Source organism: Salvia hispanica, chromosome 6, assembly GCF_029641045.1.
Source record: "Salvia hispanica isolate PSC_SH4W2 chromosome 6, Shi_PSC_v1, whole genome shotgun sequence".
Lineage (NCBI taxonomy): Eukaryota > Viridiplantae > Streptophyta > Magnoliopsida > Lamiales > Lamiaceae > Salvia > Salvia hispanica.
Window position 1 is genome coordinate 4,130,106 of NC_142697.1, and position 22,913 is coordinate 4,153,018.

The window sequence follows — 22,913 nt, forward strand, 5'->3', positions numbered from 1 at the left end:
TTGGATCGTATCATAATATCCACGAAATTACCTTGGAAGCGTCAGTTGTTTTGTGTGAAAAAATGTTTCCGAGCACTAGTGGTGATCGCAGATTGATGGTCGCTTAACCCCGATTTCACTGTATGGTTTGAGAAATTTTTGTCAGTTTTGTTATAATTTGAGTATTGAATTATAATATAATTATGTATGATTTGTTCACAATTTCGTTAAAACATCCATAATTCAGATTTCAACGTCTTATTGTAAATATGCAGTAATCTATGCGAAACTCAATCTCATGCAAAACTCATTTTTATTGCGAAACACTGAACCAAAAATACGGGAGGTCATTTTTTGAACCAAAAATACGGGAGGTCATTTTTAGATATAATTAAGGCCATTGTAAGTTTGTTTTTAAGTTGTTTTAGAAAAATGACCTAAGATAACGATGACCTCATAAAATGTCCTAATACCTAACCAATAATGACAGCTGATGATGCATAGTTATTGAAATATATTATATTCGAAAATCTCACTAGTCAAAATTTGACTTGAGTTTTATTTTAAGGTTAATTCTTGTGCAATATGGTAAACGGTTATCAATATAATGTTTAATTTTAAGTTTGGATTGATGAGTAAGCTTTGTATTATGTGGAGTCTAGTACTCAATTTGTATTTCAGATTTTTCTTGCTTTGTTACATATCTAGGAGGGTGAGCACTACATATTTGTAGATCTATATCTTCGATTGCCAGCTCCAACTCTCTATGTTTTTGTTAGTTGGCTACTACATATGTACTTAAAATAAATTTTTGTCGCTTTTATTTTATCAAGGGCTAATAGCTTAAAACAATCACTTATAAGCCAATTCAAATAGTTACCACCAACTTATAAGAAAATTTCATCCAATTTACATCCAAGATGGCACGCTGGAATGTCTAAAACGATATTGTCTTGGTATGAGGTGCCATGTCGCCTGTCAGCATGTCTAATTAGACCAAAACGATAATGTTCTGTCACAAAATACATACAAATTCAAACAACCTTGTTTGTATGTGTTGACTTTCCATTCTGACACTAATTTTTGTCGTATCATCTCCTGAGTTATTTAAAATTGGCCTGCTAAGAGATGTATATTTTTTTATTTTACCATTTCAAGGTATCAACTCGTTTTTAAGTCAAAAGAATATATACCTATATTATTTTTGTAAATTTTGCTAACACTACAAAATATTTGGCATTTAGTGACGGATTATACCATCCCTAATCAGCGAATTTCCGTCACTAAATAGTGTCAGTGACAGATTAAGGTCAGATTGAAATTTTAATTAAAAAGTTTGTCACTAAAATCTTTAGAGATTTAACCGTCCCTAAATTTAGCGACAACTTCACTGACAGAATAAGCCGTCACAAAACTTAATGGGGGCTGCGTTTGGAAGTCAGCATTAGAGACAGACTACTGCCTGTATATCCGTCACTAAATCTGGTGTTGCATATTCAAAAATTAGTGACGCCGTACTCCGGCACTAATCTGATGGATCAATTTATATTCTATTTTAATCATTATTTAACCTACCTATATATTCAAATAAACATAAAATCAATAACTAGCAAATATAAAATCTACTAGATAAACATTAAATCTATTATATAAACATTAAATCCAAAACTTGTAATGATTGGAGATCAAAGTAGTTAAGGCAACAGAAGTATGATGTTCAAAAGAAATCCTACATCATATCAAACTCTGATATGTGTGTCAATCATATACTTGCTAAATCAGAAATGTGGCTAGACTTGTGCGATGTCATCATGATCTCTTTCATCATCTCTCTGATATGTGTGTCAATCATATACTTGCTCAATCAGAAATGTGGCTAGACTTGTGCGACGTCATCATGATCTCCTTCACTATCTCTTGCACCTCTTGGTGAAATTCTTGGCGCAATTTTTGGCACAATTCCTCTCTTATTTCGGCTCGACAGAAGGATCTAAGTCAGCCTAGGTAGGAGCATTAATTCCTTGAGTTTCGGCTGAGCTGCCAGGCACGACCTTCCTCTGATTTTGACCTATAAAATGAAGTGACAAAAGTCAAGAAAAAAATTAGATCTTTTATAGATTAGTAATTATTGTAAAAAGATGATTTGATTTTTTTGAGGAATTTACAGTTTCTTAATGCTAAAGTTGAGTAAATGAATAGTTTACATTGAATGGTAAGAACAAGACTAAAAGACGTACAACACGAAGTCGAGTAGATAGTGCATCAAACAGAAGCATCCTTCCAGATAAAGGTTCACCAACTACACCAGCAACCTTTATAGCCAATAACACCTGGAACTGCATTCAAACGTAACAAGTACAAGAATATTAAAATACACCATTTATTCGAACATGTACCAGATTTTAGAAACAGAGAAGGTTCAACACTCCAAAGCTATTAATATGGTGGTTGCATGTTCGATATACCTACTCCAAGGACTCAACTGTCAGAACATCTCTGGCATGCTGTTGAAGGGGGCGGAGTAGGAAATAAGCAACGATAGCATGGTCCTCCATTGTAATTGTAAACAGTTAGCTGCAAAAGCAAATGACAATGGATAAGGAACATAAAAATGAGTTAAAGGGACGTTTGTAAAATTGTAACAGACTTATCAATAACCATTAACCGAAGGGGGATGCATTTATCAAGAAACATACATGTCCTTCCAGTCCAAGTGGCTCCAGAGATTAAAGGCTGCAAGCATAAACGTGTGTTTGGTCAGTAGAGCATAGGTCCATATGCAAATAAACAAGATCAGGCAACATAACATTATAACTTTTGAGAAGAAATCAAATCGTATCATGAAAATATTTATAGCCTAATATAGAATAATATTTGCACTTCAAGGTCCATGTCACAACATTGAATACTACCATAGTAGCAGATAAGAACTGAATTGAATTGACAAAAGTTATAAATTCAGACCACAAACAGATAAAAGCAATACCATGCATTCTGCATAATTAATTGTCCAAGAGAAATAGTGATCAGTCGTGGAGAGTCTATAAGCGTGGGAATCGGGAGGTAGTTTGGCCGGCAGATTCGAAGAAGTAAAGGAGGGGGAATGGTTGCACAAGATCTCGACTAGATTCATCAGCATATATAGTTTGTTGCATTTATTATTTAGTTTGTTGCTAGTATCTCTCATTTCAGTTATTTTGTAGAGTTTATATATTGGACGACTTAGTCGTAGGGCCTCTCCGGAGGATTTCTGCATTGTTACACTCTCAGTTTATTCAATAAAGTCGAGCCCTCTTTCCTTTTCTTTGTGTATTACTCGAGCACCTCTCGTGCTCTCCTTAATCGGTCACTTGCACTCTAACAAATAGTACATAAATAAGCAACTGCTCACCTTTCCCAACACAACACAGCAATCGTTGATCATGCAACGACTGGGTACCTTGTCCATTGCATCAATGACAATGTCATACCTGTTATACACCGAAAACCGCAAAAATGAAGTTGAACTCAGTATTTGACACAAACAATACATGTTCTCTGAGGATCAAAATAGAGAAAGAATACCATACCCTCTCATAATTTCCAAGGCGTTTGATGTCCGGAACGCTTCCTTGTGCTCTACTATTTGGACGGTAGAGTTAATCCTGAAGACACAATACCAAGATAAAAAGACATAAAGCAGCTCCTGACTCTACTTTTGATCTTCCTATAAATGCTTCCGTGTAAATTATCTAGATGAACGATGGCAAGAATCAGCCAACAACAACACTATCAGCTGACTAGGAATATTTTTTTCCATAGAGGTCCAACTAACTATAGCTTTTCCGAGCACTGAAAGGCCAGATACTATATTTCCTCAAGACAAATTCATATCCATACTCTATCTTAATCAAACAAAGAAATCTTCCTTCGAACAAAGGCCATGAGACTATTATTTAAATTTATGCATATTTGTTAAAAGAGGGAACATCTTTTTTGGTCCACGAACTTTGCCAAAGTATCATTTTAAGTTCGTGAACTTTGAAAATATCATTTGAGGTCCATCAATTATGACTTAATATCATTTGAAGTACTTTTTTACTATCTCCAAGTTTTTTTGGACGAAAATACCCTCAATACCTTAAAGGGTATATATTGTTAATAAACTTATCGTATACTCATATTTTTTATAAATATCTTTACAATATATTTTAGACAAATTTTCTAAATATAATTTGACTTTCAATATTATCACTTCATTTTGTGACAGGCAAGTAAAATTGTTTCTTCAACTTTTTATATTAATGAATTTTAAAATTGAATAAATAACTTTTCTTCAATAATAAAAAATTGAATAAGGATCTTTTCTTGCATGTCACAAAATTAAGTGATAATATTGAAGGTCAAATTATATTTAGAAAATTCATCAAAAAATATAGTAAAAATATTTATAAAAAATATGAGTATATGATAAGTTTATTAGAAATATATACCTTTAAAAATATAGAGGGTATTTTCGTCCAGTAAAAATTGGAAATAGTAAAAAAGTACTTCAATTGATATTAACCCATAGTTGGCAGACCTCAAATGATATTTTCAAAGTTCATGGACCTAAAATGATACTTTGACAAAGTTCATGGACCTAAAAAGATGTTCTCTCTTGTTAAAAAATGTAAGGTTAATTTTAAGCAATAATATTATAAAAATGTGAAAATGCCATCTCCTTCGCAGGCTGTTATATCTCCTTTCGGGTGAGTGGCCTCAATAGAGCAATAGTCACACATTTAGCATTATGCAGAATAATAGATTATGATATAAAACAAGACAAAAGGAAGTCTTACTCGTCAGCTGCGAAGAGTGAGACAAGGCATTGATCTCCTTGGGAAAAACTCTATAAATAGGTGGTTCTGGAAAACTGCTGCCGTAAATAGGCCGGTTTTTTTTTATTTCTACAAGTGGGTGTTACGCATTCTTAGAATGCGTATTTAATAACGCATTCTTAGAATGCGTGTCTCAACTAATTTAAAATTCAAGAACGGGCAGAACAACTCACAGACTCGCCGCTCTGTTCTCATTCTCGCGAACCCCTTCCAAGAATGCCACGTTTTCGTCCGATTCTTGCGTAAATCGCCCAAATTCGTGTAATTGATTCTCCCTCAAGGTAAGTTACGTGCTTTTTTCTTAATTTGACATTATATTCATAGTTACGTGCTTTAGTTAGTTGTTTTCCAGCTTTTCATCCGTATTTTACCTTTTCAGTAAATGGTCCCCGCCGTCATGTGTTTTCCCAGGTCTAGGTAAATTTAGGAAGCAGTTCTTTCGATCCAGTTGTTAGAATAGCATATCTCAATTACCAAGTCTAGTTAATTTTCTCAACTCAAATTGCGTGGCAGCAGCCAACCCAAAAATAGTTCCCGAATCTTTGAACATGTTTCTTTGCGCATTCATCTCTGTGGGATCGATCTCTACTTCCCTGTGCTAATTTTAGTATACGTGGTTGAGGGTTTTGAAGAGGTAGTCTGTGTGTCCGACGACCGAGATCTTCCAACGATCCGTGAGTTCCTAGACCCTGTGATCTAGTGGATTCGCTGGACCCAGAAAGCTTGATATTCCTTACTGTGCACACAGTCTAGTCTACCACTCACTTCAAATGGCGCCGTTGCCGGGGATTGGATGGCGTAATTTGTTTATGCGTTTGAAAATTTGGTGTAAATAGTTTAATTTCTGTTATTTTGTTTTTCTTGACAGTTTATGAACACGGGCTTCCATTCTAGAAGTTGGGCTAGTTCATCTGGGTCAGGAGACGCCCGATACAAGTGGCAAGTCAAAGAGTCTATGTCCACTGTCACCAGATCAGGGTTAAGGACAGTAGACCCATTCCCATTCGAATCAGAAAGTGAGAAGGAGTGGAACTCGTCAGGAGAAGAGGACCCGAAGTCATCCACAGAAACAAAGCATTCCGAGACCGAGGGTGAGGAAGACGAAAATATGGCACACTTAGTGGATCCCGATCCGGAGATAGGTTCACTCACCGCGCATCTAGACGCTGAGCCCGCCCATGCCATAGTCTCGAACCCGCGCCGGAGGTCTATCGATATTAAGACAAATGTGCTTGGGGTTTTGCCTACATTCTCTGGACGAAAGAATGAGTGTCCTTACGAATTTCTAAACGAGTTTAGTAAGCTGTACAACATCCAAAAGCGACCCAACGAGGCGACTGACGAGGACTACCGTTTGCGTGCAGTCCCGTTTGCCCTTAAGGGGGGCTAATACTTGGCTGCTGAGGCTCCCACCAGACTCGATCAACACATGGAAGGATTTCAAGCTGGAGTTCTTGGATTATTTTTTCCCGTCCAACAAGACGAACGCTTTGAAGAAAGAGATCCAGTAGTGCAAGCAAGAATATGATGAGTCTCTGAGCTCTTATTGGTCCCGTTTTAAAGGACTATTGGATGCTTGTCCGAACCACAGAATGATCGAGGCAGAGACTTACTATCTGTTTTACGAAGGTGCAAACCCTGAATCAAAGGATTTGATGAATTCCTCGAGCGGGGGAAATTTTACCAAGAATAAAGCAAGTGAAGCCAGAGAGACCTTGGGGAGATTGATCGAGGCGAAAAAGGCCTATGATAACCCGCGGAGCATTTTGAGAAGGGGATCGGTCAATGCAGTAACAGAACAAGATGACAAGAAAGTGGAGGACGGGATAGATAAATTGGAGAAAGCACTGTTAAATGCAATTGAGAAGTACAACCCTCATGCTCCATCGGAAAATGAGAAACCCCCTAGTCCAGAGGAAAGGCAACTTCAACTTTATTACGGTCAATCCTGTGAAGGAGAGTACCAGGCCCAGGCGAATTCGATGGGGAGCTGGAATCCGGATGGAAGTTGGAACCAAGGAAGGCAAAAGGAGGCCCCATGGAGGACTCACCCCAATTTTAGATGGACTGACAATGATCAAAGTCAGCCACCCCCACTGCAGATCACAAATTATGCACACCCTCCAGAGAGGCAGTCCAACTGGTCAGGGAGGAATCAAGAGGGGCAACTGCAATTGGGATACAGGAATCAGGACCATACTAATTGGGGAAACAAAAATCAGAACAATCCAGGGAGCTCCTATGTGCCACCTCACCAGAGGAGTAACCAAGGAAACTATCAGAATTCCCAACCAAACCACCAAGGAAATCAAGGAAACTATCGGCAGAACCAGGGACAGAACCAAGGTCAAGGGTCGAATTTGAATCAATTCAACCCCAGACCGCAAAGAAGTTTGGATGACATGGTACATGACCTAGTGAATTCGCAGCAGTTCATGCAGAATAATCTGCATTCCAACAATGACGTGGTGCATAAACTGCAAGACGCCCAGTTGGAGCACAAAGCCGCCATGGACATGATGGCAAAGCAGCTGTCTCAGATTGCGGTTTCTTTGAATGAGATGCGGGGAAATGAAGGAAAACTCCCTGCCACAGTCAAGCCACCTGACCGAGCAAACATTAGTCAGATCACCTTGAGATCAGGGTGGGGCTATGAAGGACCGACGCTGGAGATTGACGAAGAAATACCTGCACAGGCAAGTAAGGGGAAGGAAAGTCAAGAGTTCCAAGGGGATAGCCCTAGACAGGATGACCTCCAGAAGGGAGATTTAGAGGGATCTTTACCTCGAGCAGCTGATACATTTTTCCTAGATCCAGAGCCTGAGTTAGTAAGTAAGGAAGGAAGTAAGCAAGCTGGCGAAATCCCAGCTGGGAGTTACACAAATGCGGTAAAGCGAGCAAAGCCGTTTCCATACCGAGGGGAAGCCAAGAAGAAGAAGGATGATACAGAGGACCTCATGGAAATTTTTAGCAAGCTGGAAATCAACCTACCCTTCTTGCAAGCCCTGAAGATGTCTGCCTTCATAGCAGGGAAGACCAAACCAGACGGAAAGATTGTGATCGGGGAGAACGTGTCTGCTGTGATACAAAAGAGAAGGATGCCTTCGAAATGCACAGACCCAGGTATGTTTACATTACCCGTTTCTCTAGGGGACATCAGAGTCGAGCACGCCATGTGTGATCTAGTGGCGTCTATAAATGTTTTACCGCTTTCGATCTACAAGAAACTGTCAGGGGTTAGGATGGTCGCTACCAAGGTGGTAATCCAGTTAGCAGATAGAACTTGCATTTGTCCTGAAGGTGTGTTAGAGAATGTCATAGTCAAAGTGCATGAGTTTCTAAATCCTGTTGATTTCTATGTTATCAAAATGAATGATAATGAGTCTGCTGAGTCTAGTGGCGTGCTTTTAGGGAGACCATTCTTACGCACTGCCAAGACCATTAGTGATGTCTTTGATGGAACGATTTGAAGAAATGGATATATAAATAGTCCATAAATTTAAAAAAATAAATAAATAAAAGTTGGGGCTTGCGTTACGGCCCTAAGGCCCTCCAACGCCGGGCCGGGACGCGGTGGATCACGGCCTCGAAAGCTCCATCACCGAGCCAAGCCGGAACTGGGCGCGGCCTAGGCCGTTCTTCTCGTCCATTTAACGCAGCGGGCTGCGGGCCGGGACCCAGGTGCGGTCCGGCCCGCAGCGTTAAGGATGGCCTAGGATATCAATTCTCAGTTAGAGTAATAAGTATATTTTTTTTCTTTGCATTCTTATTTACACATCTTTTACATGATTTTTTTTGGGTCTACATTTTACATTCCTATTTAGAATTGAAGTCTTTCTTTTCTCTAATACTCGCTTTGTCTACCGTTAAATGACTCATTTTTCCTTTTTCGTCCGTCAGTCAATAAATATCTCACTTTTACTATATTTGGTAAACCTCTCATTCCACTAACTCATTCAACTCACATTTTATTATAAAACTAATGTATAAAAATAGGACTCACGGTCCACTTAATTACTTTTCCTATCCATTTTTCTTTATAAAATCAAATAATTTCTCAAAATCCGAGCCGGTCAAATATGAGACATTTATTCATCAATGGAGGGAGTAATATTTCATTTCTAAAAAACTCTCCGTTTTTTATCATATTATATGATTGGGGACATATATAAATTAATGCAACATAAGTATGTGCCAGGTGATACACATGGGAAATAAACAACATTTAATTCACAATATTTTTCAGAAAAACCACATCATTACAAAAAGAAATTGCATTTACATCTTCAAACAGCCCACCAAATTTCTCCAATCATTTAAAAAATTTAAAATAAAAAGGAAAGAAAAAGAGAAAAATACATTTCCCCTCCCCTATTCCTTTTATTACAATAGAAATTACAAACTTTTCATGCCACAAACAAATGTGAAATTACAAAAGCAAAAACAAAACAAATCTAGAACTCGCTAGCGAGTGGTGCGTGCTCGTGGTGGATGTAGCAGTTGCTGTAGACGACTCCGGCAAGGCCGCCGCCGATGAGTGGACCCACCCAGTAGATCCAGTGGCCGGTGAAGTCTCCAGCAGCAACGGCGGGGCCGAAAGAGCGAGCAGGGTTCATGGAGCCGCCGGAGAATGGGCCGGCGGCCAAGATGTTGGCGCCAACAATGAAACCGATGGCGATGGGAGCGATGGTTCCCAATGAGCCCTTCTTGGGGTCCACAGCAGTGGCGTAGACGGTGTAGACGAGGGCAAAGGTGATGATGATCTCGAACACGACGCCCTGGATGGCTCCGACTCCGGCTCCGACACCGTGGATCGGAATAGCCTACATAATATTTATGACTCTAGTTGAAACCAATATATAGATGAAGAAAAATAGTGACAAAAGACTTTAATTTTAGATGTATGCATTATTTGTATAGAATTATGCCTTTGTTAATACTCAAATAGTCATGTCAATTTCTTGGAGGCTGGCCGGCATGGACCATGTGTGATAATAGTTATTCAAATCATAAACATTGATCAGTTTTAAATTTTAAAATATAAAATTTTATTTTTTTTTCATTTATTTTATTCATGGACGTTTTCACTGATGTTAAAAACAACACTGTTTCAATAAAATAAAAACATAAAATTAAGAAAAAAATTTATTTTATCGAAATATGTCGTTTTGCATATCATTAATAGACAATATTTTGTGCATGGATAGGAAAACTGAGAAAAATTAAAATTTTATGATTTTATAATATGAATTCAAAAATTATGAGATTTGAATAAAATTTGTTTAAATTTTATGATTTAAATAATTTTACACCTAATGATTATACAGTGTACTTTAATATTAGCCACTAATGGACACTATAGTTGGTTGGTAGATTATCTGGTGGAATAATACACTATATTTCACGACAAGTACCATAGCAATTAGTATATATATTCTCAAATAATTTAATTAATTATCTTATCAACTGAGATTAATGAGTTGACTCACCAAACCGCCGGTGACATAGGAGAGAAGGAAGGAACCAACAACGGCGCCCAAAAGCTGAGCAATCCAGTAGAAAACTCCGGTGATGACGGTCAGCTGGCCACCGGCAACCAAGCCGAAGGTGACGGCGGGGTTGACGTGTCCGCCAGAGATGTTGGCGGCGATGGAGACAGCCACGAACAGAGCGAAAGCATGGGCGATAGCGATGGCCACCAGCCCGGCCGGGTCGAGACCAGCGTTCGCCGTCAAACTGTCTGTTCACAAAATTAAACTTAGAATAAAATATACTGTCGAAATATAAATGACTCATTTTGCCATTTTGGGATGAGACTGGTAAATTAGCACATACGCATGCATGGCTCTTAGGGTAATTAAGATTAATATCTATTATGGTAAAAAGAAATTAATATATTCTATCACCAATTCCACAAATTCCTAAAAGAAATAAATCTCATTTGCAATTGGAATGTCAAATTTAAAAATTAATTGAAAAAAAGACTTAAAAATTGAAGAAGTAGTTGAGTACTAACTGAAAGCGATGGCGGAGCCGACGCCAGCGAAGACGAAGAGCAAGGTGGAGATGAACTCGGCGACGTATGCCTTAATGGAGGCGGCGCTGCACGAGTCATCGAAACGGCCGATTGCGATTCCTGGCATTTTCTCTACTCTTTTCTTTTTCAAAAAATAATTAGAAATTAATTCTTGAAAAAAGAAGAAGAGGTGATTGTGGTTTGGGATGAGAGAAATAGCACTTTATATACTAAGGCACGCACGACTTTATCCAAATAGTTTAATGTGAGCATCTATGATTAGTATATGCCAGATGCCTCGTCACAAGAGATAGATGAAGGGACAAAATAATCCATCCTACGTGGAATATTCTATCCTAAAATTATTTAAACTTTATGCGACTGTTTTGTTACTATTATTTTATTGAGAATTCATAGCAGCCAGCTATAATAAGTTTTGTGTAGTTAAACGTAGTTGTTATTCGTGGGTGGATGTGCTTTGGAAACTCAATTCCTATATAAAATCAGTTTAAAGTGAAAATAAAATTCTTAAAAGGGTCATGCGACTTGACATCCACTATGCTAACTAATTTTATTATCTTAATTGGTAAACTAAGATAATATTGAAGAAGTTGATTATTTCAATGAGTCATTTTATGAAGATATTAGAGTGTACACAGTGAGGTGGAACGGCCACGTCACAGCCAAAAAAACTTGTTCGCTTAGTCAGTACTGCCACAAAAAACTTGTCTGTCTAATCATCATAAAATAAATTAAGAAAATGTCAAAAAAAAAACGTTTTTGACCTCCGCAGCGGTCTCGGCGGCTCACAATAGGCTGCCGCGCGACCGCCCCGTCCTCGCCGCCTCCCCGGCGCTCTCTCCCCTGTTGGGATGTCTCCCGGCCATCTATAGCCGCCGCGGCTTGTGGACACTCTTATGGGAGTGTTTGTCTATTGAAATGTACATAATTACATAAAATTATAATGAAATGATAAATGTATAAACAAATCAAATTTACTTCGCTTTTTATTTATTAACAAAATTGAATTAATATGTGATGAGCACGTCAATTATCCGTGATCATTTTCTATCCTTGAATTAGAAGATCATTAAGTTAATAAGGAGTAGTTATAGCAAACGTCAAGCTAAAATTTTATTTTAGTGACAGTTGGGTAAAATGTGTAAATTATTACACAAATCAACCGTCCACCGGAATAAATTAATTATATTTTATGATCCCAATTTTTTGGATTGATTAATAAATGACATGAAATTTGGTGAACTTTCAAAGTACTGAAAATATACTACTCCCTATTTCTAGTATTGTATTGATTCAAATTTTATAGCAATGTTCTTTAAATTTTAAAAATACTATTCATAGCGAAAAAAAATCAGAAAAGAGAATAATATTGAGTTGGCAATGGCCACTAAGTTCATGCACATCCAATCAAAAACCTTGTTGCTCGCCAAGCTGTCCATAACGTGGAGAATTGGATTTGTTTGAAGGTATCCAATGAATGATCCATGTGAGATTGTTAGTAGTATTAATTTGAGATTTGATCCACAAAGAAAAAAATATTTCAGATTTGAGATAAGAATATGGAGTACTACTTTATTTTACACTACTTCTGTTTATTAAAAATAATTTTATTTTTTTATTTTATTTCATAAATCAAAAGTAATTTATATTTACAATAAATTCCTCACTCTATCACGATGAGTTTAATATTCTAATATTCTTTTAACACTATTTCTACCATTTTTTAATTTCTTTTTATTATAGTCACTTTTTATTAAAATTAGTATTAGCATTATTAACATAGAGATATATGGAGTGCTAAATCTGTCTGTATATGCAGGGGGTGACTATTTAAATCTGGCCTATATGTTGTTGCGCCAACCAACTCTCTATAATTAACTCTTTTGGGTTAGTTGGGACATTGTTTATCGTTATTATTAAAATTATTATTAAAAGTTAATTAAATATTGTGGATAGTATTAAACAGGGTATGGTTATTGTTAATGAGATCTTAATTTGAATTTAGTGTCATTTGTCTCAAAAGATTTGGAATTTTTGTGGCCGAAAGATTGAGCTTTACCATTAATTCAAAATCTCGTATGCAAAACCGTTTACTGGTCCTACTATGGTTGCTCGTTCTCTACTATAAACTTGACAAGAAAGATTTTGGAATTGAGAATTGAAATAATGGTAATGGGACTATACAATGCAAAATTTTTGTGATTCTAGGTACTATGGCTAGTTGATATTTGCAACGATGGAGGTTGAGGCTCATGGGTTGTGCAGAACGACACCATGAATGTCAACCGCCAATGCTCCGTATTCAACCTGCCGTCATGCTTAGAGCCTTAGAAATTACAGGATTCAGCATTATTTGGTCCTAGCGAACAACTTTTATATAATTCTTGTTTTGTATAGCTATAAGGTGTCCTATCCTCCGTCACATCATCATTTTATCCTCCAATCCATTCACCTGCAGTGTGATGCCCTATAGCTCGCCCTATAATTTTAACTCCTATTTTGTATTTGTTTTTAATTTTTTATGTTTGCAAATATATCAATTAGCTAGAATAAATATAAAAACACCACAAATTAAAGGCAAATCTTATTGCCAGTATTTATTTTCTATTTTTTATATTTTATGCTTGCAAATATGGAAAATCGTCAGAATTCATTATTGAATTTAGAGAGAAATTAAGATGGGGAAAAATCGTCAGAATTCATTATTGAACTTAGAGAGAAATTGAGATGGGGAAGAGAGTGGAGTGAAAGGTGTGAAATGAAGTAAAAAATTGGTGATATATATAGAAGAAAATACAAAAAAATTAAAAAAAAAATAAAAATGTGTGCATCGTCCGGACTATCCTCCTTACCCCCGCAATGGGGCGGAGGATAGGTCGGAGGATGAAAAAATGGTTCATCGTCCGCAGACGATGCATAGGGCGCGGAGGACGGAAGTCGCATAGGGCGTGGAGCTGCAGTGGTGCCCTAAGGCGCGCCCGATTCATCGGGCAAACTTTAGGGTGCCCCACCGTGGATGCTCTTATCAACAAATTCAGTGTGACTAAATGGTTCCTCAAGAGAAATCTACAAATGCATTGCCCCTTTAAAATAGGAGAAACCCAAGAGTCAATAGTTTACCATGAGATTTAAACGTTACAACTCTTATATGTCTCGTGGTCAACTATTGACTCTTGCAATTCTCTTATTTTCATGTGCAATTGCATATTTATAATTATTTCTCAATTCGAAGTTTGTTTATTGCTTAAATTTTTTCATTTTTAAATATTTCATTATTAATTCAACATGATTTTTTTTTGGTGTATTGTTCATATTTACTTTCGTACTTCTTTTATCACATTTCATCATGTTCATCACATTAGTTCAAAAAAGTTGAGCTAATTATTGCCGAACCAGAACCAAACAAATGATTGTTGAAATTGGTTGCATTAGAAATGGAACCAGGTGTTTTTAAACGGAATGCATAGCTAATTGTAACATTCTTCTCTATGACTTTCTTAAAAATTTGGTAATCATTTAGATGTGTATATATTTATTATTGTAATTGATAATTACAAACTTAAATTTTCTGTCTACTTAATTCGTGCAATTTGACTCTTGAAGAAAGCGAATGGAGTATGTTTTGGAGAAATATATCCTCTTCAGATAGTTCGGGATTTTGCTCTTTTCTTTTGCATTCAAGCATGTGCTTAGGCATGTTCTTTCATAAAATTTTAATATAAAAACAATTAATAATAACACACATTTTCAGGAATTACAATAATGCGTTAGCGTTACCACTTCCTTTATGAATCTCCCTATGTAACTCCTTAGCTCGATAATTTTTTTTGAATCTTTACCCTTTTGTCCTCAACACATTTTACTAATCTAACTATATTTATAATATTTAATATTATTAATTATTTAAAAACAATATTAAGAATTTAATATAACTATTATTAAAAATATTCAACATCGGCTAACTTGCATTTCAAATGTCTTCCGGCCCCAAAATATACTCCTATTAAAAAAAAGGTTTTTTTTCAAAATTGATCAGTCTCGATATTATATTTAACAATTTGTTCATCATGCGATAGGTGCATGACTTGAATTCTTGAAACGTTGAGGCGTAGGATCCACATCCAGCAAAGACTATCACATTTAAAATAAATTAATTTTCTGATTTAGGGAAATCAATAATTTAATCAAATGGTATAATGCAGTTATAAATTCTGCATCGCCAGCTCTATCACGATGTGTTTGACTTTCCAAGCTTCCTCTCTCAATTTTCCATTTATCTCATCATTTTCGTGTGGATCTACGATTCTAGGCCACATCACTAATCTTACACTTGATTTTGTACGCAACACATAGTATGACGATGAGGAAAACAGAGCAGGCGAATACAGAAATTTTACATTTGAATAAGAAAAATTAATTACATGGAGGGGGCTATCGAACCCTACCGGCCCCCTTGATCTGCCACTAACAACCAGGGATTTTGTGTCGAAATGCAACATAAATATAGTGTAACACCCCACTTTTTCGAACCCTAATTTTAGAGCCGAAAATTTAATTTCCTAATTTATGACTTAGGAGACGTGAATTAATTGAGGAACGAAGTTATGATCGAGTCGGGTTTAGGGTTGCGATGGAAGTTTGAAAAGTCAAACTTGTTGATTATATGATGTGGCATGCAAATATTTGAATTAAAGGTGAAATTATGTGATGATTTAATTGTTTAAAGGTGAGTGAGATTTTTAGGATACTATCCCAAAACCTTTTCCTTGGAATTTTCGAAAATCATAGCCTTAGTGGAGAAAATCCCATTTTTCCGGATATAATTTAATTCTTGGGATATTTATCCAAATTGAATCCAAAACCCAATTATTCTCTATTTCCTAATAAGAAAAATCGAACCCTATTGTTTTAAGGTGATTTTCGAAAATCACCTATATTTGGGAAGGAAGAATTATTTTATTTTTAATTGATCCCTTATTGATTTCCTTCCGTACCTAGAATTTAAATATTCTACCAAATCTTTACATACCTCAAGGAGATCTTGCCATATCTTATTTTAGTTAATATTAAAGATTCATTCCTTATTTAAAGGAGCAAATACACGCCTATTTCTTTTCCTAATGGGGAGGATTTTTATTTTTATTTTGCTCCGTGATATTTTATTCTACTCCGTAAAATATACAAACCAAAATCTTGGCTAATTAAAAGCCATATATTTCGAAAATCCCAATGCTTGAACCCTAGATCTTTTTCTTCCTCCCTACTCCACAATATTTGTTTTTAATTAATCATGGAGAATCAAATCTTACCAAATATTCTATATTATTTACCTAAAGATCTTATTGAGCACTATAAATAAGAGAAACCCCTAACCCTAGCCATCACAATTTTCGCCCCCTCCCTCTTTTCCTTCTCTCTCAATTTTCTTCTACTTTACTCCAATAATCCTTCATCCTTTGAGAAGAATTAGAGTTTGAGCCTCAAGATATTTGAAGAACCAAGTCTTTACTTCGTTTCTACCGTTCGTTATTCTCAAATAGGTATTCTCATATTAATCTTCTTCTTTCTACTCGATTCCTCTTCTTTCTAACCGATTAATCGGTATTCTTGAACCCTCATGCATCTTGTTGAGTGAAAGTGGGATAAAGGGGATATGGAAATATGTATGCATGTGTGTGGCGTGTGTGCGTGTGGGTGTGGCGAGTGTGTGTGCGTGTGTGTGTTGTGTGTATGTTGGCAAAATACTCTTGTGTGACATATGTTGATGTTAGATCTAGAGTTGAGATGCAAATGGAACTTATGTGATGAACATGGCCTTGATTGATGACGTTAAGATAAATCGATGGGAAAAGGGAAAAGCGTTGAGACATGCATGAGTTAGGAGTTTGTGTTGAATCTGATTTGTGATATATGCCTATGTGATTAAAAGGTGAAACCTCGGTTGCGAAGCAGGATAACAAAGAAAATAACATACTTGAAATCTAAGCAGTCGAGGTGGGCTTTATTCCTAAACTCTTTTATGTTGCAAATTTATGAAAGTGGAGAGATAAGGGTGGTTTAACTGTTATGCCATGCCTATATTTGTTTTGTGATGATATTGTGTGCCTGATGTCTAGTTTGTGAGTATGCTTCATTAGGCTACAGTGGCTATGGATATGTTTAAATGAATTCGGGTCTGAGTACGGGCCGCAAACCCTACCAGGCTGTGTACACGGTGGGATCGGGAGCCGTCCTTGCTAGTCGGCCGGTCTCGTGGGCGAAAAGTGTGGCCACACTTTCGTTGCACCATGGAAATGATGAGATTGTGGAAAGTGGTGAGGAAATTGGGGAGTCGTTTGATTGGCCAATCTATGGAAATATTTTTGTGATACTCGTTGAATATTTATCTTGAAAAGTGTAAAACCTCGAGTTCACTATGGTAAGGGTGGCATAACTTATAAAATGTTTTGGCAACGAGTTCACTGAGTATTTCAAAATACCCAGCCCTGCATGTGTTTTCCTTATGTGCAGGTTGAACGACGACGAGCGGTGGCGGGTGTTGGGCATGATAACTAATTAAGATGGATGTTTTGAAATTCAAGCGTAGTTGTGTCTTCATACATAGCTGCTCTTTCTCTTGGTCGTTTCCGCTGAAATTATTTGAAACACTTTAGTATCTTTGAATATTTTGCACTCTCCTTTTGGTTTAGAGGCCTTAGACTATCTTGTGGTTTTTATCTTGGAAACTATGTCATACTCTTGAGATTTTGATCGTAATTTATGATATCTTCCTTTTTCTTATTTAAGCTTCTAGGTTAAGTTGTTGTTTTAATGCTATGATAGTTCCTTTAAATTTTTGGTCAAAACTCTTTAAATGAAAACCCTAGCCTATGTTGAGTTCTTTAAGTCCGTTTTTGGTAGCAGTCGCCGCATTTATTGTACCTTAGGAAGGCGGGCTGTTACAGTTGGTATCAGAGCCTCAGTTTCTTTCCGCTCTGGACCCAAGAGTCTTTTCAAAATTTCAAACCTATCCTTGTAATCGTTTACTAACGCACTAAATACGGAAGGCTCAACAACGCAACTCGTCCCGTTCAACCACGAAGAAAGAGGTACAAATTATAACCATGATTATGATTGAAATATATTGCTCTTGAAAATTTCGGTGGGAAATGTTATTTTTGTGAAAATAGAAAGCATGCCATAAGTGTTGGAAATATTGTGAAAGTGAAGCGATGCTTCCCGGATGGTGATCCATTGAATGTTGTATGAGAACTTGTGAAAATTGTGAAATGTGAATGTGATTACGTGGGATTATGTTGCAATGTTTGCGACGCTTAGACCTGGACTTCTTGGAACCTAGTATGCCTTAGTTGTACGATCGCATCGCTTATATCAACAGTAGAAACGCGGAATGACTAGTATGAGACTTCAAGCTATGCTTGAAATTATAGAGTGCCTAAGGAGTAGGCCAGACTGAACGTGCTAAAACTTAGTTGTAGGTTGACAACTGCAGTATCACTTTCCTGAGTGATAGAACCAAAGAAAATAAGTATATTCCGAACTTTGGTGTATCCTTACAATGGCGAGATCATACCTAAGATCTAATAAAACTATGCAGTCTTGCATACCAGGCCAAAATGGCGACGCCACAAATACGACGACATTAAGACCACGTGTATAATGGCAATCGAAAAAGACTATGTGACATGGCGAGAAGAAGACTTTGAAGATGCGACCATCAAAAATAGTTATTTTCGACGATACGATGAATCTCAACTTGGAATCCACGGTTTCATAGAACGACGTTGCCATGATCAGGCTCGGGAGAAATTTGCGAGGGAGTGCGACCTTCGTAGTTAGAATGAACGATTTTTTTTTAACTCAACAGTACTTACTTGGATCCTAAGAATTTTTTTTTTTCGGAACCTCTCGATTAACAGTGAGCCCTTATTATCTAAGACCTTGTTGGAATCGCAATTTGCAAGTAATACCCATTATTTCTTTTCCTATATCGAGTCATGACTCACTTGGCTTGAAAATTTGTGTTTGCCCTTGTAACTTTGGACATCTTGATTGAGTAGACTTCTTTAATTCGTCATTCATAAGAACGATATTTGATTTTATGAGCTTCTGTCATTGAACTTCATTCCTAAAATTGTTTGTAGTTATGACCTTCGGTATGATCACATCTCCAAACCTGTTTTTCTTCAAAGGATGGAATATTCTTCTTGGAACTTTGGTTCACCCCTTTATTTTGTAACCATGTTTGTGGCAAGCTCTTTCTGGCAGAAGTGAAATTCTTTCTAGCTCGGTTTCACTACATATATTGTTTCACACCCAATGATTTTTCTTTCCTCAGCACCAAGTTAAGGCTATCATGTTCTCTTCTTCCTTAACGGTAGTTGCCCTCAACAAAACCGTTGAACCATTATCAGTGCTACTTCATGACATTTGTCTATATTTCTAAACTCAGACACGACTGATTGTTTTAGGCCTTGACATGTTTGATCAATAACCGCTGTCCGAAATTTTTGCAAATTTTGATCGGACAGTCTGGTATGGAATTTGAGATTTCTAAAGCTTTTATTCACCTTACCATTTTACTTTCGCATTTGCGTCACCCCTTTTCGTTCATTGTACTAAGACCCCTTTGAGACCACATTTTGAGATTCTATGGGGAATTCGCACCTTTTATCTTGCAATGAGCTACTGCTACTCTTTTCTACCTTATTGCGTGAACCTACTTGTCCGTTCTATTTTCTTTCAAGTACCTTTCATCTTGTTGTGCTGTTTGACACGGGCGCATCGCATTCTTTCATATCTGAGTTATGTGTGCGTACTTTGAGCTAGCCTGTTAGAAAATTTGAACGTAGAATGATGGTGTCCTCACTAGTAGGAGGAATAGTAGAAATCTCTCAAACGTGCTCGAACGTAGAAATCGTACTAGGAGAACTTAAGTTAGTCGCTCACGACCTGCAAGTTATGTCGATGGGAGATATCGATGTAATCTTAGGAATGGATTGGTTGACCGCGAACTTTGCGACGATTCATTGTAAGGAGAGACAGATATCCCTACACGCTCCGGGTAAAGAACCCATCGTATACCACGGAATCTCGATGAACCGGCGAACCGCTATAATCTCTGCGCTGCAAGCCACCGCGATGATGAAGAAAGGACGCCCTGCCTGCCTTGTCTATCTCCACGGAGAGGAGAAGGAGGAAAGCAAGATAGAAGACGTCGCTGTCGTACGAGATTTTCTAGACGTTTTTCCCGAGGTGTTACCTGGATCGCCGCCAAATCGACAATTAGAATTCACGATCGACCTCGAACCTGGAGCCACAACCGTATCCAAGGCACCGTACCGAATGGCGCCTAAGGAATTGGAAGAACTCAAGAGACAACTGCAAGAACTCATGGATTTAGGTTTCGTTAGGCCTAGTGTTTCGCCATTGGGCACTTGGACCCGAGGCCATTGAGGAGATGGTCGAAATCGTTCAACAAATCCGTGCGAGAATGAAGGAAGCCCAAGATAGACAAAAGTCTTACGCTGACGTCCGACGGACCGACTTACAATTTCAAACCGGTGATAAAGTTTTTCCCAAGGTATCCCCGTCAAAGGGGATAATACGTTTCAGTGTTAAGGGAATGTTGAAGCCGCGATTTATCGGATCTTACGAAATCTTAGAAAGAGTAGGACCCGTTGCGTATCGTTTAGCGCTACCCCTAAGCCTTGGGAACGTGCACAACGTTTCCATGTGTCGCAATTGCGGAAGTACGTGTTCGACCCGACGCACGTGATTCACTATGAGGAAGTTGCGTTGAATCCAGACTTGAGCGACGAGGAGCGACCCAGATGATCCTGGACCGAAAGGTTCAAACCTTGAGAAACAAATCTGTCGCCTCAGTGAAAATACTTTGGAGAAATCACGGGCATGAAGAAGCCACATGGGAGCTTGAGGATAAGATGATGGAACTATACCCCGAACTCTTCCAATGAAGGTACCAAATTTCAGGACGAAATTTTTTTAAGAGTGGTAGAATGTAACACCCCACTTTTTCGAACCCTAATTTTAGAGCCGAAAATTTAATTTCCTAATTTATGACTTAGGAGACGTGAATTAATTTAGGAACGAAGTTATGACCGAGTCGGGTTTAGGGTTGCGATGGAAGTTTGAAAAGTCAAACTTGTTGATTATATGATGTGGCATGCAAATATTTGAATTAAAGGTGAAATTATGTGATGATTTAATTGTTTAAGGGTGAGTGAGATTTTTAGGATACTATTCCATACCTTTTCCTTGGAATTTTCGAAAATCATAGCCTTAGTGGAGAAAATCCCATTTTTCCGGATTTAATTTAATTCTTGGAATATTTATCCAAATTGAATCCAAAATCCAATTATTCTCTATTTCCTAATAAGAAAAATCGAACCCTATTGTTTTAAGGAAGAATTATTTTATTTTTAATTGATCCCTTATTGATTTCCTTCCATATCTAGAATTTAAATATTCTACCAAATCTTTACATACCTCAAGGAGATCTTGTCATATCTTATTTTAGTTAATATTAAAGATCCATTCCTTATTTAAAGGAGCAAATACACGCCTATTTCTTTTCCCAATGGAGAGGATTTTTATTTTTATTTTGCTCCGTGATATTTTATTCTACTCCGTAAAATATACAAAACAAAATCTTGGCTAATTAAAAGCCATATATTTCGAAAATCCCCATGCTTGAACCCTAGATCTTTTTCTTCCTCCCTACTCCACAGTATTTGTTTTTAATTAATCATGGAGAATCAAATCTTACCAAATATTCTATATTATTTACCTAAAGATCTTATTGAGCACTATAAATAAGAGAAACCCCTAACCCTAGCCATCACAATTTTCGCCCCCTCCCTCTTTTCCTTCTCTCTCAATTTTCTTCTACTTTACTCCAATAATCCTTCATCCTTTGAGAAGAATTAGAGTTTGAGCCTCAAGATATTTGAAGAACCAAGTCTTTACTTCGTTTCTACCGTTCGTTATTCTCAAATAGGTATTCTCATATTAATCTTCTTCTTTCTACTCGATTCCTCTTCTTTCTAACCGATTAATCGGTATTCTTGAACCCTCGTGCATCTTGTTGAGTGAAAGTGGGATAAAGGGGATATGGAAATATGTATGCATGTGTGTGGCGTGTGTGCGTGTGGGTGTGGCGAGTGTGTGTGCGTGTGTGTGTTGTGTGTATGTTGGCAAAATACTCTTGTGTGACATATGTTGATGTTAGATCTAGAGTTGAGATGCAAATGGAACTTATGTGATGAACATGGCCTTGATTGATGACGTTAAGATAAATCGATGGGAAAAGGGAAAAGCGTTGAGACATGCATGAGTTAGGAGTTTGTGTTGAATCTGATTTGTGATATATGCCTATGTGATTAAAAGGTGAAACCTCGGTTGCGAAGCAGGATAACAAAGAAAATAACATACTTGAAATCTAAGCAGTCGAGGTGGGCTTTATTCCTAAACTCTTTTATGTTGCAAATTTATGAAAGTGGAGAGATAAGGGTGGTTTAACTGTTATGCCATGCCTATATTTGTTTTGTGATGATATTGTGTGCCTGATGTCTAGTTTGTGAGTATGCTTCATTAGGCTACAGTGGCTATGGATATGTTTAAATGAATTCGGGTCTGAGTACGGGCCGCAAACCCTACCAGGCTGTGTACACGGTGGGATCGGGAGCCGTCCTTGCTAGTCGGCCGGTCTCGTGGGCGAAAAGTGTGGCCACACTTTCGTTGCACCATGGAAATGATGAGATTGTGGAAAGTGGTGAGGAAATTGGGGAGTCGTTTGATTGGCCAATCTATGGAAATATTTTTGTGATACTCGTTGAATATTTATCTTGAAAAGTGTAAAACCTCGAGTTCACTATGGTAAGGGTGGCATAACTTATAAAATGTTTTGGCAACGAGTTCACTGAGTATTTCAAAATACCCAGCCCTGCATGTGTTTTCCTTATGTGCAGGTTGAACGACGACGAGCGGTGGCGGGTGTTGGGCATGATAACTAATTA

The 22,913-nt window shown here is 37.4% G+C and overlaps 2 protein-coding genes and 1 pseudogene across 3 annotated transcripts; 1 reads left to right on the forward strand and 2 right to left on the reverse strand.

Moving 5' to 3' along the window:
* Positions 1–1,578: 1,578 nt before the first annotated feature.
* LOC125206124 (adenylyltransferase and sulfurtransferase MOCS3-like) lies at positions 1,579–8,488 on the reverse strand (annotated as a pseudogene). Its single transcript, XR_016132865.1, has 7 exons — positions 8,441–8,488; positions 3,549–3,670; positions 3,371–3,449; positions 2,676–2,712; positions 2,445–2,553; positions 2,217–2,315; positions 1,579–2,047 (listed from the first exon to the last, which is right to left on the reverse strand). The product of XR_016132865.1 is annotated as an adenylyltransferase and sulfurtransferase MOCS3-like (transcript).
* Positions 8,489–9,048: 560 nt separating this feature from the next.
* On the reverse strand, positions 9,049–11,048 carry LOC125207609 (aquaporin TIP2-1-like). Its single transcript, XM_048107016.2, has 3 exons — positions 10,855–11,048; positions 10,328–10,578; positions 9,049–9,661 (listed from the first exon to the last, which is right to left on the reverse strand). Exons 1-3 carry the CDS (start codon positions 10,979–10,981, stop codon positions 9,293–9,295), a joined length of 747 nt encoding a protein of 248 aa, XP_047962973.1. The 5' UTR covers positions 10,982–11,048; the 3' UTR covers positions 9,049–9,292.
* Positions 11,049–19,842: 8,794 nt separating this feature from the next.
* Positions 19,843–20,331, forward strand: LOC148923087 (uncharacterized). Its single transcript, XM_089061386.1, has one exon. It carries the CDS (start codon positions 19,843–19,845, stop codon positions 20,329–20,331), a length of 489 nt encoding a protein of 162 aa, XP_088917512.1.
* The last annotated feature ends 2,582 nt before the right edge of the window (positions 20,332–22,913 follow it).

What these genes read in the sequence shown, in the direction of transcription:
- LOC125207609 (XM_048107016.2), bottom strand. Translation starts at nt 10,981, where the DNA reads ATGCCAGGAATCGCAATCGGCCGTTTCGATGACTCGTGCAGCGCCGCC. An exon ending in CGGCTCCGCCATCGCTTTCA is followed by an intron (nt 10,579 to 10,854) that starts GTTAGTACTCAA and finishes TTTTGTGAACAG; the next exon opens with ACAGTTTGACGGCGAACGCT. An exon ending in CCTATGTCACCGGCGGTTTG is followed by an intron (nt 9,662 to 10,327) that starts GTGAGTCAACTC and finishes AATATTATGTAG; the next exon opens with GCTATTCCGATCCACGGTGT.
- LOC148923087 (XM_089061386.1), top strand. Translation starts at nt 19,843, where the DNA reads ATGGGAGATATCGATGTAATCTTAGGAATGGATTGGTTGACCGCGAAC.